This window comes from Rattus rattus, chromosome 11 (genome assembly GCF_011064425.1).
Source record: "Rattus rattus isolate New Zealand chromosome 11, Rrattus_CSIRO_v1, whole genome shotgun sequence".
NCBI lineage: Eukaryota > Metazoa > Chordata > Mammalia > Rodentia > Muridae > Rattus > Rattus rattus.
In genome coordinates this window covers 16,944,488-16,964,851 of record NC_046164.1, presented here as the reverse complement: position 1 = coordinate 16,964,851, position 20,364 = coordinate 16,944,488, and the positions used below count along the sequence as shown (strand labels likewise).

Here is a 20,364-nt window from a genome sequence, read left to right as displayed (position 1 = left end):
CTGTCACTGTCAGCTTCCTAGGGGGAGGGCCTTTCGCTTCTTCTTTTCTTTACTGTTTCCTTCTTTTAAGTTATTAACAAGTACTAAGATTGTGGTGTGTGCATGCACATGTGTGTGTGTGTGTGTGTGTGCATATGTGTGTATATGTGCCTGTTTCTGTGAGTATGTGTGTATATGTATGTGCATATGTGTGAGCATTTGTGTATGTATGGGCATATAGGTATATATGTGTACCTGTGTGTCAGTGTGTCTGTATGTGAGTATGTGTGTGTATATGTGTGACTGTGTGTGAATATGTTTGTGTGTATGTGTGACTCTGTGTATGTTTGTATATGTGTATATGGTTGCCTGTGTATATGTGTATGTATGTGCATATGTGTGTGTCTATGTGTGTGCATGTGAGTGTGTGTGTGAGTGTATGTCTGTGTATGTGTTTGCATGTGAGAGTGTGTGTGTATGTGTGTGTGAGTATGTGTCTGTGTGTATGTAGTGTATGTACGTGTGTGTGTGTGTCTGTGTCTGTGTATGTAGTGTATGTGCATTAGTGTATGTGTGTGTGTGTGTGTCTGTGTCTGTGTGTATGTAGTGTATGTGTGTGAGTATGCGTGTCTGTGTGTGTCTGTGTATGTGTGTGTGTGTGTGTGTGTGTGTGTGTGTGTGTGTGTCTGTGTACACTCCAGAAGAGGCATTCTTGTCTATTGCTTTCTACTTACTTGTTTGAGGCAGGCTCTTTTCCTGGACTTATGGCCCATGCTTTCTCAGATATGCAGGGACACAGTGAACCACAGAACCCTCTTTGGAACTGGGTCCAGGTATATTTAGGACTTACGTAGGAAACAGTTAAAAGTAATGAACTTCGGTGTTTCCTGCATATTGAATTTTCTCTATCATGTGTCTGGCTTTTTCATTAGTAGACTCTGCAGTTGCTCTGAACAGATACCAGGTGGGAAGCAACATAAGGGAAGAAGTTGGCTCACAGTTTGAGTGTGGACAGTTCATAGTGGCAGAAGTGAGCAGTGGTTGGAACAAAGAACAGACAGGAAGTGGGGCCAGGCTGTGAACTCTCTAAGTCCACTCCCAGTTGCCCACTCCAGCAAGGATCCATTTACCTCCCAAAGCTTCTATAACATTCTGAAACTTTACTACTACCTGGGGGTGACTATTCAAATATGAGCTTGTGGGGGAACATTTCACATGTGTGCTGGCTAGATTTATGTCAACTGGACACAAACTTAGTCATCGAGAGGAGGACACCTTGACTGAGAAAAATCCCTCCACAAGATCAGGCGTGTATGTAGGGCATTTTCTTTATTTATTTTAGATTTGTTTATTTTATGCATAGAACTATACTGTAGCTGTCTTCAGACACACCAGGAGAGGGCATCAGATCCCATTACAGATGGTTGTGAGCCACCATGTGGTTGCTGGGAACTGAACTCAGGTCCTCTGGTAGAGCAGTCAGTGCTCTTAACCTCTGAGCCATTTCTCCAGCCCCAGCATTTTCTTAATTAGTGATTGATGGGGGAGGGCCCTGCCCCTGGGCTAGTGGCCCTGGATTCTATGGGGAGCAAACACTTTCCGTGGCCTCTACCTGTGTGAGTTCCTGTCCTTGCTTCCTTCCGTGGGGAACTACGATGTGGAAGTGTCAGCCTAGCAAGCTCTTCCCTCCCCAGCTTGACTTGGTGGTGGTATCTCACCTAAGCACTAGAAACCCTAACCAGGACGGCATTCAATCCACAATAGCCATTCGAATGAAAGGCCACTAAAGATTTCACTCTTCTGAAAGGAAATGGAGATGTTTGGGATGTTAGGAAGGTGCTGCCCTACAGGTGAACACGTTTCCCACTTTGAATCTAAGTTACTTGTTCTGCCTGTTTCAAGATAGGCCGTGTGACAGCAACTCAAGTTCCACCAGGGCCAGCCTAGTGTGAGGGCTAGGAAAGCATTTTCAGTGTCAGCCGAGGAGGATTCTCTGCCAAGCTGTCTCATTGCCTTGGCTGGGGCAGGGGCCCACCCTGTTGAGGATCCCTTTTAACTCCTCTTTGTTTTCTCTTGGGATTCCTTAGAATTTGATGCCCTCCTCCCTCCTCTCTTTCATTCTCTTCCAGCAGGAAGACAGTTGGCCTTGGTCACCAAAACTTTCATGTCCTCCCCCAACCCAAGGAGAAGGAATAGGTGAATGTTTTGGGGGGACAGAGACTGAGGTAACCACCACTGCCACTTTCAAGCCGCAGGACTGATAAATTACCCCTAAGCACCAATTTGCCCCATTGAAATGAGATTGGACAATGTCATCAGCATCATCTGACAGCAGCATCTTCCCGTCATTCAAGACTCCTGGGCCTCTGTGTTGTCATCACGTGCGGGGAGACAGTGATGGTGGCTTTCCCCACTGCCTGCACTCCACTGTTCTTACCAACAGCTTTCCTCCAAATGCATGTTCTCGAATGTCCAAAGTAATCACTCCTCTCTAGAATTTTCTTTTTGGCAACCCCAGTCATAACTCCCAGCCACTTTCAGGCTAATGTTTCTGAGACAGTGCCTTAGCCCCAGGGAATCCAAATGTCATCCTCTTGTGTCCCTGCCTGAATAATGTTGGATTTTATGGTTTTGCTGCCACTGACGTTAAGGTGGTTACTCTAGTGTCAGGCTATGTGGGAGTTGGATACTCGCAAATCCTAATGACCCCACCAAAGATTCTATTTATGCAACTCCGTTCTCGGTTGTCATGACACGACACAGAGGCTGTTCCCGGGACCCTGCTGCTGCAGAGTTATATATGTTAAAATACCGACTCGCTAGACAGATAAACAGGAAAAGCATTCCATGCCTATTTTTAAAAAACGTATGAATTGACATAATCTACATACGTGTGTAGTAATGGAGAGCACTGTATAGTAGAGTGGGCGACCACAGGTTACACGGAGTCTGTTCATGAGCAGGGTAGGGAGTGTCAAACCGACGGCCGCAAATGGGTGTTCCCACTTCTGTCTGTGGTCAGATGCCAAGTTCCTACAGGTTCCTTAGACTGTAGTGTTTTGGTGCACCCACCGCAGTGCCTGGGTGCCAAACAGGTTCTGCGCTTCATCCGAAACACAGTGGAACATCTGAAAAAACCCTCATGTTTTTTTCAAGGATATTTTGCAAATTTTTACATATTTTGTGTAACTATGAATGGTAAGCTTCCCATTAACCTTTAAAGTTTTATTTTTAATTAAAACATGATTTCCCCCTCCCGGTCTCCCCTCTAACCCTTTTCATGCCCCCCACTTCCTCTCAGGATCATAATCTGCTTTCCTTTAATAATTATTGTGTCTGTCTGTCTGTCTGCATGCGCCTACATGCTGCTTGTATGTATGTGCTTGTACGGCTGGCCACTTGGTACTGGATAACCAGTTAGCGGAAGACTGGTGCTCCATTTTCCCTCAGCCATTGCTCCTAGATCTTTACCTAAGGGCGGGGCCCCTGTGAGTGCCTCCATTTTGCCAGCTGGTGATACTGTTATTCAGGGCTTGATTAGGCAGCCATGTTGTAGAAACTTCATGGGTGTAGTTTCCCTTGATATCTAGAAGACAGCAGTCTTCCCGATCCACTTTGCTCCTCCGCCGTGCCCCCCAAGCCTTGGGTGCAGGAATCGTGCCATAGCCATGTCACTTGGGCTGTGTACCCATGGACGTTTGTCTCGGAAGTTGACGAGTACACAGCCCGGCAGTCGCTGGCACTTGTTTTGGTGCCCGAGATCTATTTGTTTGTCTTGACCCTGCTTTAATGTCCAAGTTGTACTTGGTAGGGGAATGTTCTCTCGATGAGGAACCTCCCCTCTTTTGGCTGGAAAATCAAGGCAATATGACCTCATGACCATTACTGGACTCACATTTCATTAATTTTATCGATGAAATTTATTTATGGTTCCCTGTATTCATTTTTCAAAAACGTGTTGATCTCTTCCTGGATGTCTGGCCTTGTGCTGGGCACGAGGCTGCAGAGCTAAACATGGTTCCAGTTTTTACCCCTGAATGATGTGCTCTGAGGATTTCACAACTTGACAGAGGAGACAAACATCTGTAGGGTCCTGTGGAACTTTCCAACTCTGCCTGAGAATAGGGGAGCTTGTGGCTGGAGACCGTTTCTCTGAGGACATGGCTGTTCTGTACTTGAAGCCAGGAGCCTTGGCTTAGACATATAACCTTGGTGTATTAATGACTAAAGGACAATGGAAAAGTCACTTTGGATTTGCTGTGACTGGTGGCCTGCCCAGGGCCCCAGATTGTTCTTACAACAGAACCTACCTACACCGAGAGTCTCCACTCTCTCTGCCCCTTTCTCTGCAGTAGCCGAGGGCTTCTCTGGGAAGGGAGGTCCAGGGTCCCTGGAATCCCTGTGTGAAGCTCCCAGGACCCCTTCAGAGGGTCATGACCTCTGGTTTCATAAATACTGTTCTGTTTATATGCCTTGCTGCTCCTCACCCCCACCCCAAATTTAGTTCCTAGTATTTTTCCACGGCATTCAAAACACGGAGCAGAGAAGACAGACTTATTTCTGCATCAAATTGCAGACTTTTAGTTTTTTTTTTTTTTTTTACCCCTTTGTGTCACTATATTAAATTATTTTAAGACGCTCCCAGGGAATGCAGAATCTTGTCGTTGGTGGGGGGAAGGGAGTTAGTTTGGGAATTCACTGACTGTGTTCCTCTCAGCTCAGTAAGCAGCTTCAAGATGAAACCACTGGGAGAAAGCATGATGGTGCTCTGCCACGCAGTGTGAACTTTGATGTCAGTGGTTCCCGAGAGAGAGGGTAGGGACACTCGGAGGTTTGGAACTTTGAATTCAGGACCAACTAATGGCTCCTAAGAAATTCAGAACAATATAAAACTTTCTAAGGGACATTTTGTTTTAAACAAAACTCTGACTCTACCCTTCCAAGAATGTTTGAAGGGAATCTTTTTATACCAATTCCCACGTGGCAGAAGGCAAGCATCACAATTGCAGTGTCGGGACTCCTCAGACCAGAAGACCCTTGAAAACTCTGTAGCGTTGATTAGCTAAGTATAGTTCCCTTCCCCGGCAATCAGGCACTCATCTCAGAACCATTTGGGGGTCACATTTGAGTTCCTAAGAATATTATTGCTCAAATGTAAGTAAAATCTAAGGCCAGCCAGTTATGTTCCTCTAACTCTATGTGTCACATCCGGGGACTGGGAACAGAAGATTCAAGGTGTTTCAGTGACACCTCCTCCCCTCTGCAGAGGAGTCAGATAAGGGTCTAAAGGACAGCCCCTGCTTTTACAGGTCTAGGTTGCAGACACACGCTGGAGTTCTTTCTCTTATCTGTAACGTAAACTGATTACTGAATCATCTGTTTCGCAACATGACTTGGTTTGGTTTTAGATAACAGAAGTCTCCCGGGGTGGGTCTTGGATGATTTCACTGCTTCACGGGTCCACACTGTTAGAGTCACATGGCAGTCGCTGTGCTTGACTGTTGCTTTGTCTTAATAAACCCCAGGCGTGGGGTGTGGGGTCTCACTAATAAGAAACCTTTTGAATTCTCTATCACAGCAATGTCTTGCATGTCGAGTGTGAATTCCGCTAAATTCAAAACAATCTTTATGACTTCTTTCCGCAAAGAAGTAGGTTTCTTCTTCTACCCGTAAATACATAGCTCATTTTCACACTGCTAGTAGAATCTGAGAAAAATGTACAGTGCTTTTTTTTCTTATCAAGTGTAATATTTAGGAAGTGGAGAAGCCAGTTGGGCATGGTATCAGAAATCGGAAATCTCAGTACTCAAGGGTGTTGAGGCAGGAGGATTGTTGAGTGTAAGTTCAAGGCCAGGCTCGACTACGTAGTTTGACCCTAACCCTACCCAAATGAAGGATCTGTCTTGAGTGTCTTTCTAGCAGTCTGTTCACAGATAACCTCAGTGCAGCAGGTGTTACAGAACGGATTAGACCCGCTGTCTTCCCTCCTTGCGGCCGATCAGGGAGGGGTGACACAGGGCTGCACTTCCTTGCGTCACCAGGGTCCTGGACCCTTAGCGCAGTGTGACACACGAAGATTTAGAGCAGGAGCTCAGCTGACTTCGTGAAGAGTGAATCTGAAGTGAGGAGAGGACAGGAAACCCTAGACACTAACCCGAGTTCTCATCTGCTGTTTTCCCTGGAAGGATGGCCTCTTAAGGGCAGACGCGTGCGTCTTAGTTCAATGAAGCCATCTTGTTTGATTTCTGCCAGTCCCTTAGGATTTTCCTGCTCTTGTCCAGTGGTTTCCTCCGTGTGGGTTTTAGGTACATTTTGCTCAAACTGTTGCAAAGATTTTAGGTACTGCATTTTTTTGTATGCATATGAAAAGGGGGTTCATCTCTCAGTCACCAAATGCTGGGTGACTCCCAAAGATTATCAATCCTGATCACAGAGTATCACCTGCTTGGGATGCTTCCCAACTCACATCAGCCCTCCACTGGGTTCCCCGTTACGTTTGAAACTCATAAGACTACGTTTTGTGAGTATTTCGGTGTGCGAATTGGACAATGGATGGAGGGCGAAGTCTTCAGAGATCTGTTCGGTTTTCTCAGAGACTCTCACATCCTAGCTGTCACACGTCTCTGGGGGACATTTCTTTGCTACAGTCTGCCCCAGCTCTTCTCTCTAGACTACTACCGAGGACAATCTAACTACATAAAGCCTTGTGCAGGATTTGTTTTTATTTGGGAGTGGCTTGAACTCTGGATCCCCCTGCCTCGGCCTCCTGAGTGCTCGATTCCAGGTGTGTATCTGGTGTGTAACTATTGTCATTTCTAAGCTATAACCGACCCTAAAGTAGATTTTCCTTTATCTGCCTTTCTTTTCGCCTTCTGTTTTGCACACTAGAAGAAATTGGGCAACTCGGCCCAGGGTTCTTTAAGATGTTTGGGCTATGCTCTCCTCACATTCTGAAGGGCTCCGATACCATCCACGCCCCCTTCTGCCATGTCTGCTTCGGTGGAGACAGGGAGAGAAAGGCCTTTAGGGGTTGGGTTAGCCTGAGCTCACAGGACTCTCTGTGCCTGCCAATTTTTCTTTTAATTTCTCAACCATGGTGTGAATCCTCCTTTGCCAAATGGCTCTGAGGCTTTGCCTTGGGACCTCCGTGCCAGAGGCAGAGATTCATCTTGGCCAGACACGGCCACGTACTGAAGAAGGGGCCGTTTCCAGGAAAACTACGAGCTAAGCTTCTTAGAAATCATCCCTTGGTTGTCTGAGCCAGGCCTCGACGCTCAGACCATCTGGGAAACTTTGGACCCAAGCATCAATATCTGTTTCCTACATCTTCTCATTTCATAAGCTGAAAAGTATTCTGGCTCATGTGAGACGTGTATTTATTGATTTTATACATATTGAGCGAAGCTTTTGCACGTCCGGGAGCTTTAAGAAGTCTTCGCCTTAGGACTGACTACAAAGCAGGGAAGGAGTCCATGTCCCTGGGGAGGACAGCTGCCGTTCTCCGGGCCTTGATGTGGTGCTCAGGGATAGGGACAGCCTCAGTTGCCACTTGCTTTAGTGAGAGTCTGTGACATTCTGCGGTTTGCAGGTGCCATGCCTCCTGTCCTCCCTGTCCCAAACCTCTGCGTCCAGGGAGTTGCTGCAGTCTTGGTACACTCTGCTCTGTTTCCATTGCATCCTGTTTCCAGTGGGTTATCAATCTGTTTACTTCTAGAGGAAGACAGGGACTCCAGAGTGTGCTGTGTGTCTGAACAACCAAGGGACACATTGTTTCGCTGTAGCTGTGGTTGACATCACAGTTCATTTGGTGCTGATTCCAAGTCTAAAAATGGCCCGGTGTGCAGAAATAGCTCCTAACAGTCCACATGGCTTATGTTTTTTGTATTTTGCTACAAATTAGCTAGCTAAACCCCTTCACCCTTCGCAGTTTCTCCGGCCTCTTTCTAATCTTTGGGGTTACACACAGATTGGCTACAGTGAATCAATAGCATGGCTGCCTGCAACACACTGACAACAACGCTCAACTCCAGGTGCTTCTTTTTGTCTGTCCCGGGAACTAAGGCGGGCACACTCAATAGTTAACAAGTACTATGATTATGTGCATATGTGAAAACTGTGTGTAGGGGTTGGGGATTTAGCTCAGTGGTAGAGCGCTTGCCTAGCAAGCAAAAGGCCCTGGGTTCGGTCCCCAGCTCCGAAAAAAAAAAAAAAGAAAACTGTGTGTAGAATAATAGGCCTTGTGGCATCAAGAAATGGATATCTATTTAATTCTATTAACATTTAGAGGGTGTTTACCATTGGCTAAAGCGTGGGTTTTTTGAAAGATAAGAAAAGCTCAGAGCTTTCTTTATCCATAACTCGATTGCTGTAATAAACAATACTGGTTCTAGATATACCCAAGAAAAGAAGGCAGAGAGGCCTCTTGATAAAAGTGGACCAGCAGCCTTGGGAAGATGTAAAGCAGTCAGCTTTCATGCTATGCCTCTGGTGACTCAGATGTGTGTGGGAGCCATCAGAGGCTAGCAGAGGCATTGGGTCCTCTGGAGCTGCAGCTACAGGTAGTTGAGAACTGTGGGTGCTGGCTACCAAACTGAGGTCCTCTGCAAGAGCAGTAAGTGCTCCTAACCACTGAGCAATCCCTCTGGTGCCTCTGTTTTGTGCCAGACGTGTTATGCCATCACTATTCATTCTGTCTGATCTCTAGGCCTCATTTCTTTGGAAATCTCCTTTGTGCTTCCTCCTTCCAGCCAGGAGGAAGGCAGCAGCACCCCCTGGCAGCCCCCCCTCTTGATTTTCAGCACTTTTGGGGGGGGGCAGGAGCTCAACTAACTTTGTAGAGATTGGAAGTTACCTGGGAGAGAAGAAAGTGTTTTAGTCACAGTTTCTGTTCCTGCACAAACGTCAGGACCAAGAAACAAATTGGGGAGGAAAGGGTTTATTCAGCTTACACCTCCACATTGCTGTTCATCTCCGAAGGAAGTCTGGACTGGAACTCACACAGGGCAGGAATCTTGAGGCAGGAGCTGATGCAGAGGCCATGGAGGGATGCTATTTACTGACTTGCTCCCTTTGGCTTGCTCAGCTTGCTTTCTTATAGAACCCAAGACCACCAGCCCAGGGACAGCACCACCCCAATGCTCTGGGTCCTCCCCGCTTGATCACTAATTGAGAAAATGCCTTACAGCTGGGTCTCATGAAAGGCATTTCCACAACTGAGGCTCCTATTCTGTGATAACTCCAGCTTGTGTCAAGTTGACACACAAAACCAGCCAGTACAAAGTGCTTTCTGTGAGAGCCCCCAACCCCTTCCCCCAGGTTGAAAAAAACTCACCCATAAATACCCTGTTATATAATGTCAGCTTAGCTTTCTGACTTGAAGGATAAGGAATCCCTGAGGGAAGGTAGTTTTATTCCTGTGTTTGGGGTAAAAAGAAAGTTCTGTTTACTTGAGTTCTATTCTTAGTGGGTGAGCCATGTTTTAGTTGTGATTACTGGAACTGATCATACCGCACAACCTCTAGGTAGTAAAACAGTGGCCAGTTATCAGCAGCATTTAGCTCAACCTTGTATGATTCCTCTTCTGGCTTTTGGCAGTGGCTTATGAGGAAGTGTCCTATGCTTCTCAGGATGGCCTGGGGAAACCAGCACTGAACTCTCCTGCTTTGTGTTGACTCCTAGGTTACCCTGCACCTGAACCCCATTGCCTCGGTGCACACTCACCACAAACCTATTGTGTTCCTGCTCAACTCCCCCCAGCCCCTGGTGTGGCATCTGAAGACGGAGAGACTGGCCGCTGGTGTCCCCAGACTCTTCCTGGTAAGTGTTCAGCACCCTCCTGCAGGATGATCCTCATGCAAGGTTACAATGCAAGACACTGTATTTCTTGAGGCAAAATCCTGCTATCCAGCTGAGACCGGCTTCATTTCGCTCTTCTGTCTCAGTGCCCCGAATGCTAGGATTACAACCATGCATAGCACGCCCAGATTGCAACGGGTTTGGGGAAAAAAAAATTCTTTTCATTAAAATGATACCAAAGAGTATTTGCACATGGGGCAGGGGAGGACGTTTGGATGGTGTAGAAAAGAATTCGCAGAAAGCAGATGCCACCCACATGTCTTCTGTGGAGGCAGAGTCGGGTCTCGTTTGCACAGGGAAGCAGGGCCTGCTGTCACACTCTTGTGGCCTGCCTGGTGCTCCCTCCCTGCTGTGGTATTAAGAATGCTGTCAAAGTCATAGTGGGCTCTGGCTGTGTGGTCTCCGACCACAGGATAAATACACACAAGCCCCTCGCCGTTTGTCTACAACAGGCCTGGTTTCTGATAGGAAACCAGTCAGTGCCGTCAGTGACACAGTGAGCTCCAAGCATGAAATCATTTGAATTTTATTTTATTATTATTTTTTTTTTAAAGCTGGAGCCCAGCTCTTGCAGAATGGTCCAAATATTACCTACTGTTTGTAAATCATGTCCTTTGGCGTTTGCCAGAACGTTTGAGTTTGCTAGCTGTGGAGAAACAGATGGGTTGTTTGGATGAAATGTTTGGGGCGTGATATCACGTCTGATGAGCAGCAGAGCCGCTCCGGGCTGACCTCTCAGTCAGCTGTGAGGGTTTCGCGAGGGCTGCCTGTGGTCGTCCTCTGCTGCAGAGCCTCAGGCTCCCAAGATGTCACCTGTGAGCAGCCACCTCGGGCAACAGTCTTTGAGTCAGTTTTGACACTCGAGTGACTTCAGTCCAATCTCTAGCTTCCTGTCACTTGCATTTGAAAAGTAAACCACTTTTAACCAGCTGAAGGGGATCTTCCATCTGAAGTAAGGACCCGTACAGCTGGTGATAGAATAAATGCGTACACCAGAAGCGATAGGGAGGTTTTTACGGGTGCTAAAATGCTAATTATTAAATACGCGTGGAAGGAGTGAGGGAGTTAGAGTACTGCTTTGCCATCGTAACAGTGAAAGTTGATCAGACATGAGTCTTCAACAGATGTGAGGAAGAGGAGGGATTCGGAGGGACAATATATTCAGATGTCTCTAGATACTTTTCCTACTTATTAATCAGGGAAGGAAACAGCAGCCACAGACAGTGAGGAGTCCCCGGCAGAGCTTTAAGCAAGCGATCAGACTTAATGACGCCAGCCTGGAGCCGATAGATGTGTGTCTGTAACTGAGAAAGAACGAGGCATCCCTCACGTCTCAATCAGGGTCACTCGCTGTGATGAAACACCATGACCAAAGCAACACGGGGAGGAAAGGGGTTATTTCACTCACAGTTCTAAAACAGGTCATCATCAAAACCAGTGAAGGCAGGAACATGGAAGCAGGAGCTGATGCAGAAGCCATGGAGGGTGCTGCTTACTGGCTTGCTTCCCCTGGCTTGCTCAGCCTGCTTTCTTCTAGACCCCAGGACTGCTAGCCCTGAGATAACACCATCCACGGTGGGCTGGTCCCTCCCCCATCAATCACTAATTAAGAAAATGCACCACAACCTGAACTGATGAAGGCATTGTCTCAATTGAAGTTCCCTCCATGCAGACGACTCTCGCTGGGGTCAAGTTGACGTAACATTAGCCAGCACGCCCTGTGTAGCAATCCTTCTAGAAAATAAATGTAGCCTGGATCTAACTAGGAGGAAACATTGGACCCCACCAAATGGAGCAACGTCCTATAAAACTAGCCAGTTCTCTAAAAAGTGAATCATACTGGGATGGCACCAAGGTTAAGAACACTGGTTGCTGGTCATTCCAAGCGCCCACGTGGCAGCTCACAACCATCTTTAACTCAGGCACAAGGGGTCCTGGTGCCTTCCTCTGGCCTCCATATGTATGGCAATTGTACACATAAAATAAGACATTTGAAAAAAAATTAAAAAAAATTAGCTATACAAAAGCACATATGCAGAATCTAGTCAGTAATATATGTATATATGTTGACAAAGGTACCTGTGGTACAGCGTAACATATAAAAAAAAAGAAAGAAGGGAAGAGGAGGAGGAAGAGGGAAAGGAGGAGGAGGAAGAAGAGGGAAGAGGAGGAGGAAGAGGAGGAGGAGGAAGAAGAGGAAGAGGAGGAAGAGGAGGAAGAGGAGGAGGAGGAGGAGGAAGAGGAAGTGGAGGAGGAGAAGGAGGAGGAGGAAGAGGAGGAGGAAGAAGAGGAGGAGGAAGAGGAAGAGGAGGAGAAGAAGGAGGAGGAGGAAGAGGAGGAAGAAGAGGGGAAAAGGAGGAGGAGAAAGAGGAGGAGGAGGAGGAGGAGGAGGAGGAGGAGGAGGAGGAGGAGGAGAAGAAGAAGAAGAAGAAGAAGAAGAAGAAGAAGAAGAAGAAGAAGAAGAAGAAGAAGAAGAAGAAGAAGAAGAAGAAGAAGAAGAAGAAATAGTAGTAGTACCTGGTGATGAGGAAGGACTAAAGTCAGGCAATGCTCAGGAGTTATGAAAGAAGACACTAATTGTTTCTCTAGTTCTACTGGAGGATTTGTTTTTGATGGTGTATGAGTGCATCAAAATAGACTCGACGGTGAAAGCGTGAGGTCCCATGTGAAATTCTATAGCTTTATAACATCTATCTAAACCCTGTGGGAATTATTCGACATGGGTAGACTTTGGTTTAGACTTTGTGTTTGGTTAATTTTGCTGTGTGATTTTTTTTTTTAACTTGCAAGGTTTTTCCTTATAACGAAGTTTATAAAAATTTTAAAGACTAATTTTTTAAAGTGAGTCGTGAAAGGCCAAGCAAGGCTGAGGACCGCCCTAGCCGGAGTATGACTTAAAACCACGTAGCCTTACGTAAGGTGGGTCAGGGAACGGCAGGTGTAGTAGAACTGAGCCAGCTGACTCAAGTACCAGTGCTGACTTCTTCCCTGCACTGTCATCTAGGAGACTGGCCTTCTTCCAAAGCAGCCTAGTGGTAAGGGGTAAACTATTTGGAAAAAAGACCATGTTTAGACAGAAAGTAGATGTTGTTAAAAAGCTGTGACTCTAGTTAGGGAATGCTAGAGTCTTTTGTAGGATACTTAGTATTCTGACATAAGTTTAATTTTAAAACAAAGCTTTAACATCTCTATGTGGAGAAAGTTATTAAGGACTTAAGTTGTAAATACAATCAAAACATTAAAAAGTATTTTGTTTTGCATGTTATATGGAGGCACACGTGCCACAGAAAGCCTGCGGTGGTAGGCAAGTACCTTATGGGGATCCTTCCAGTTTGCTCCTTCCACTGTGTGGTCATGGGGATCAGCTCCGGTCATCAGGTGTGGTGGCACGAGCTGTAGCTCACCAAGCTAGCTTACCAGCCTTAATTGTTTCTTTTCATGGAGACAAGCTCTCACTGTATGTACTATGTAGATCAGGATGGCCTTGGATTTACAGAGATCTGATGAGATTAAAGGCGTGTCTCCCTATGACTGACAACTTTCTTTTTTACACTTGGAGGGCAGAACAATGATAATTATTGGCCACTAATCTCATTCCTTTGACTTAGTCCTCAGTGCCTTCAGGAATGGCTACGAGGGTTCTAGTACCTGATCTCATTGTTTTCCCTCACACTCCCCCCAGGGTAACCGTTTTCTGTAGAACCCACTCTGCAGCACATCCGCTGTGTTGCCCTGGTAGTCACGCCAGCCCTGGTGGTTATGATCAGTGATGGTAAGACTAAGGCTCTGATAAAGTCACAGTTGGTCTGTGTCCTCCTGCAGCCCAGGGCTGTAGGAACTACCGAGGGATGGCTGTCTAATTAAGATAGATAGATAGATAGATAGATAGATAGATAGATAGATAGATAGATAGAGATGATAGATAGATGATATATCAATAGATAGATGATAGATTGATGGATGGATAGATAGATAGGTAGATGATAGCTAGCTAGGTAGGTAGGTAGATAGATGAGAGATAGACGGATAGATAGGTAGATAGATAGGTAGGTAGATAGATAGATAGGTACATAGATAGGTAAATAGATGATAGATAGATAGATGATAGATAGATACATAGATGATGGTAAATAGATGATAGATAGATAGATAGATAGATAGATAGATAGATAGATGATAGATAGATAGATACATAGATGGGTAAATAGATGATAGATAGATAGATAGATAGATTGGTAAGTAGATGATAGATAGATAGGTAGATATAGGTAGGTAGGTAGATAGATGATAGATAGGTAGGTAGATAGATGATAGGTAGATAGATGATAGGTAGGTAGGTAGATAGATGATAGATAGGTAGATAGATAAATAGATGATAGATAGATAGATGGGTAGGTAGATAGATATGATAGATGGATGGATGGATAGATAGATAGATAGATGATAGATAAATGCTGAGGTTGGCAGCACAGGCCTGTAATCTCAGCTACTGTAGAGGCTGAGGCAGGAGATTGGAGGTTGAAGGCCTCCCTGGGCTATTTAGTAAGGTCAAAAGTGTCTTTGGCAGTTCAGGTCTTTTCTCAAAATTTTTAAAATGTGAATGAGGGCCTTTGATTAGGTAGAACATTCACCTAGCATGCATGAAGCCCTTTGTTCAAATGCCAGAACCAATAAAATAAAATAAAATTTTTGCTTTAAATCTAATTCTTGTTCTTAGCACCTTTTGGGCCCTGGGGAACTGGAAAGAAGTGACCACCTCGGCAGTCAGGATAGCAGCATATATCGTGAGCGGATCCTCTTTCTACTGCTGTGGTGCAGGCTGTGATTGGGCAGATTCGTCTCTGTAAACCTGACTTCTCCCAGCTGTAAATTTGTGAACAACAACAGTCCCACACCACAGAAGGAAGCATCCTGATGTGAGGAAACTGCACATCAATGGTCGAGTACAGGGCTGGAGAGATGGCCCAGTGGTTAGGAGCAATGGCTGTTCTTCCAGAGGTCCTGTGTTCAATTCCCAGCAACCACATGGTGGCTCACAACCATCTATGATGGGAACCGATGTCCTCTTCCGGTGTGTCTGATGACAGTGACAGTGTATTCAAATACAGGAGAGTAAACAAATCTTTAAAAAATAAGTGTTGAGTAGAGCGCTCACCACTGCTAAGGTCCCCGCATTTGCTATTTCTGCTGTCACGAGAGCAACGAGTGGTTGGGAAGGAGATTACATTAACATTTGTAACTGTGAGTAACTCCATTGGCTGGCTGCAGATTTAATGTTCCCACTTCTCTGGGCTGTGTATTCCGCAAACAGTGCGGGCCACACACAGGGCCACACACACTGTGCTTACTGTTTTCGGATTCTTTCTTTAGTCTGCCACTCTACGGGACTTAGAAGAGAAGCTATCTTTGTTGTTATTTGTTTACGTTACGAGCTGTAAGGATTTCGTCCTGACCATTAGTTGAACATACACTAATGAGGAAGACAATTTTAGTACACAAACTTAATATCAACCTTATTTGGAGTTAATCCCGTATAAGGACATTGCAGGGCAAGCAACGAGCCCAAAATGAGGAGCGTTGGGAGGCAACTTGTGGGAGAGATCCCGGGACACCCAAGCTCTGCCTCCTTCAGGCTTCTCCTGTCTACACTCTCTCTCCATGGCCTGGGTGGTCAGCAGATACCTGCTGCTCCATCAAATTAGGACACCACAGGTGGTGTGAGATGTCTCGAAAGCCTGGCTACCCCTCTTCCTCTTCCAGACCTGGAAAACATTCATGTCCCTCATCCACATCACTGTCTTTGTGATGACAAAAGGCCAGGCGTTTGGTTTGTCCATCTGTGGAGTTTGTCCATCCATGGAATGATTCTCCAAGAACTTTAGTAGGCCTGGGAAGCTGAGTCCTAAGATTACCCAGTGAGTCAGCTTCAGACCAAGGATGGTCCCTTGACCCTCAGTCCAGGATACGTGCCTCATGCTCTTCTAACACAAAATGGTGAAGGGGTCACATGACTCTCTCCAAGCTGTCCTTTGTGGCACTAATACTTTAATGGTTGCTCATTCTTCTTAAGTAGGATAAGAAAAGTTTGGATGATGCCAGTTACCTGCAAATGTTAGTCAATGAGTCATGGTCCTAAGTGACTTAAGCTGGCCATGTTCGTTAGATGTATGATACTCAAAATGTCAGCTGCTGATTTTTGAAATATAAAATGCCTTTATTTTTATGTTATCCTCACACTGTCTTTAGAGGCACCTGTCTTTGGCCAGTTTATCATTCCTAATCCCACAGCACAAACAAGAATGCCAGGCACAGAGGGGCAGGGGAGTTTAGTTTTCTTTGCAAACGCAGTTGCTTCGTCCAGTTTCTCTGGCTACCTAGCAACAGGATGGATGAAGTGTTTCAAGATGCTCAGGACACGTGCACATTCATGATGGAGTTGTCACAGCCTTACACTATTTCCTTGGCAGTCCAGAGAATATTCGGTAGACAAAGCTTGTCCCTGGGCACAATCAGAAAGAAAACTCATCCTGCCTTCAGGGGTGAGGATGTAGCTCAGTGGTAGAGCGCTTGCTTTGTACATGGGTGGAGCTCTGAGTTCGATCCCAAACACTGAATGTAACTGGGTGCGGTGGCACATGCTGTTGTCCCAGCCCTCAAAGAGGTAGAAGCAGAGGAATCAGAAGTTAAGGTCACCTGGGTGCATGAGACCCTGTCTCAAAATGTATGTGTGTGTGTGTGTGTGTGTGTGTGTGTGTGTGTGTGTGTATAATTTGAATACACATTTCTCCAAGGATAAGACACAAGTGACCAGAAGAAAACGATATACAAGATGCGGAACACTACAGAACATGAGGGAAAACCCACCAATCAGAGCACTGACCACCTATGTGACAAAACAGAGACTCTAATAGGGTCAGGATATAGAGGGATTGAAAGATCTCTACTTTGCTGGTGGGAATATAACAGTTCTTTATGCCCAATGTCCCTACCCACATATGTCCGAAACAAAGTCACTTGAAAGAACAAACATCCATAGAAACAGCCCATAGAAACAGCCTCACCTGAGAGGAAAAAGTAACACAAGAGCCAAACGGTGGACTCTGTTTTGCCTGTGAAGTCCAGCTCATACCACATCGTGTGTGACACAGTAGGCTGCCTATTGACAATGGTGCTCGGTCTCTCAGGAGACAAGGGTAGAGGAAGAGTGGTGTAGTAGTGAGCGCAGCACATGCTGAGCACGTATTAAAAGCATTGAACTGGAAAGCATGATATTATTTAAAGCCTCTACTGCTGCTACATCATCCCTAAAACTGTTAGGAACCAAACCAAACCAAACCAAACCTGTGGGGATCATCGTGCAAGAGCCCGGGGTGTTGCTCCGTGGTAGAAGACTGCCTGACGTGTGCACGATCCCTGGGTTCCAAGCACAGCTGGACTGACGGAGTGACTCAGTGGACAGGATTCAGGCAGTGCTGGGAGCTGAGCCAGGACCTGTGCACCCTAAGCATGGACTCGGGTGCTAAACTGTAGTCTCAGCTCCAAACTGGATTCCTCAAAACCTAGCGTGACTTGACTTTATTCCTTGCCCACCCGAGGTGGGGCGTTTGTTGGTTTTCATCTCATGGGCCAACAAGATGGCTCAGCAGGTTAAAGGCGCCTGATGTACAAGGATCCACACTGAATTTGACCCCCAGAACCCTCAGAGGGTGGGTGGGAAGAGCTAAGGCCTTGTGCTTTGCCCCACTAATAATAATTATTCTGTTGTTTTATTACATGTCACTTATATCATAAATATTCTAGATATCATTAAAATTACTATTGGTAGGGTCATTTTAAGCCTTGCTTTTATATTATATATACATATAAATATATATACATATAAATATTATATATACATATACATATATATACACATATACATATATATAACATAATTATTAACGTTAGGGTCATTTCAGGCCTTGCTTTGTTTGCTCTTTTCCCCCTTCACGGTCACAATCTAACATAAGCAGAAATTTTCAGGCTGAGAACGTGCTGTGCTATGTCCCCACCATCCTAGCACTTACAAGGCAGAAGCAAGAAGATCTAGAACTCAAGGCCAGACTGCCTCGTAATGAGATTTTTGTCTTTAAGAGTAAAATAATAAAATAACAACAGTAATAAATCGAAACGAGACAGACAAACAGACAGATGGACGGACAGGCAGACAGACACGCCCTAGTGACTAATTCTTAACAACATAAAATATCTGGTCTAGCCTATCCATTTTGGAGTTAGTTGTTTTGTACTCTAGTTAAAGCGGGGAATGGTGATGCCCAAGATTAGGAAAGTCTCAGAGAACGAGTTGCTTCTTCCAGTGTTATACTCCCTTGGGATTTCTGTCCTGTGATTTCTTTTTTCCCAGCCATTTATCATTAAAATCAGGGAAGAAAAATGTGGATATCTTTGGCAGCCAGATGGGGATAGGAGGGGTAGATGTTGGTCTCACAGCACAGTGACCAGGGTTTGTCATATAAAAAACACAGGCTTCCAGTTAAAGTTGAATTTCAGATAAGTAATTTGCTTATTATTATATTTTAGACATAGTTATAATAACAAAAATCCATCCATTCTTTAGCTAAAGTTCCAGTTTAATTTGATGTCCTGTATTTTTTTTCTGGTAAGCCAGGTTTCTGTTTTACTCTCCTCAGCATGCTCTGGGTCCACCACTAACAAGTTATACCTCACGGTGTATGGTTGTGCTACACAGGGCTCGGTTCCCCCTCACAGATAAAGAGCTTGGATTAAGCTGATCTCCCAAGTTCCCCCTCTGATGCTTTGATAATGCGGCTGGTAAGATAACTATATCCTAATTTAATTGGAAACAGAAGATGGCAATATGAACCCTGCCCTCCTCAGCAAATCCAAGCAAATACCAAGGCACGGCAGTTGGAATAAGTGAGGGAAACTGAACTTTATTCGTTGGCTTTGGATTAAAAACAAATCAAAACTTAATCCTAATGAAAAATGTAAATTAATACCAGGAACACACTGAATATTTAAAAAACAGCCCTGTTTTCCCCCAAAGAAGGGGGGAAGGGTGGTTGAAAAGTCCTTATTGCTAAAATCTGGCTTATTCCTTTTCCTTAAACTGGAGGGGGTGGGGAGGCCAAGTATTTTGGACCTCTGCCACCAAACCACAGGCAGTTCTCTGATTTGCACTGCATTTTGGATGCCTGACAAGACTCGGTGAAAACAAGTGCTATTTGTTTTCCTGTGCCTAGTATTTAACTGGAAATCAAAAGGCTAAATTTCCAATCAGTTGTTAAACAGCCCCAGATGTGGGCTCAGGGCTGCACTGCGGGCAGTCAGCCTAATACAGCGCATGCGCGGCCTAACGGCGCATGCGCGGCTGTTACCGTTCCATGAAGCCAAGCAATGTGTAACCGAGGGTTGGTGTGTCCAAAAATGCTCTGGGAATAACTCAGTCAAGCTTGCATGTGGAGGAGGGAACTTAAAAATAAACAAACCTAAAAACCCCTGGGTTCTATGGTATCGCATTAAAACGAACAAAATCTTTCTAACATCCTTCTTTGGCGGCTCTGCTCCCATACATGACAGCCCGCAAAATTAGCAAACCTTACGTGATGTGTGAACTGTTCACCGATTCGGCGTCCATTTTTTTCTGCCCGAGTGCAGCGACCCCAGGGATTGACAGGGAAGGCTGAGTGAGAGCTTCCTACCGCTCAGCAGTGCTAGCTAGAATATTGGGAGTTGAGGGTCAGTATTAAAAAGGTACCGTCGTTTTCAATCCCAGAAGTTGGAGAACATGAGAATTGTCCTCTTGCCTGTGCAGATGAGGGAGCAGCTTCCAGGAGGTGGAACACAGTACGTAGGCAGATGGCTTGGGGAGCTGCAAACAAACACAGCCTTCCGCCAGGATAGAGGTGTCACCCCTGTGTCCCAGGGACCTGACTACATCATTCAGTGAAGTCTTTCCCCAAATAAATTCTCTCTTCAAGGCAGATTAAATAAACACTTCCAGATTCGTGGTGGTTCTTTTCAATATCTCTGGCCGAATGACTCATTGTGTCCCGAGGAGATTCCAAGTGGTTGTGTACCCATGCGTTTCTTCTCAAGAGGCTGCTTATCTGTTGGTTTTGTGGCTTGTCCCGAAGAGACGTAATTATATAGGGACGAGCCTTTCATGAGCTGGGGTCAGCCAACTACCATATTTCCTAGGAATGAGTTTCTGCCCCTTTGTGGTAAGAGAGCCTTTCCCAAATGTCACTGTGGCATTTAGAACATTGGAGAGAGTCCAGTTTCAGCTTGGTAAACCTGGTCCAGAGAGGGGTTGCAGGAGCTTTTGTCCTGACATGTTGGGGAAGGTGCCAGTAGATGAGTGGCCCCGGAGCCCTGGTTTGCCCTCTCGTAGTTTCCTGAGCAAGACTTCCTGTCCGGGAGGACTCACCCACTGTGGACTTTTCCTGGCTTTGCCTGGTGTGTTGTGTCATGTCTGTGTGTAGGCACAGCCCCAGCCCTGTGAAGGCC

General features: G+C 45.6%; 1 protein-coding gene across 1 annotated transcript in view; it reads left to right on the top strand.

The window, feature by feature from the left end:
- Positions 1 to 20,364, top strand: part of Tgfbr3 (transforming growth factor beta receptor 3) — a 107,266-nt gene that overhangs the window by 28,191 nt on the left and 58,711 nt on the right. Inside the window, exon 2 of the mRNA XM_032916431.1 lies at positions 9,658 to 9,795. Within this exon, the coding sequence (XP_032772322.1) occupies positions 9,658 to 9,795 (138 nt within the window). The remainder of the gene's footprint in view (positions 1 to 9,657; positions 9,796 to 20,364) is intronic.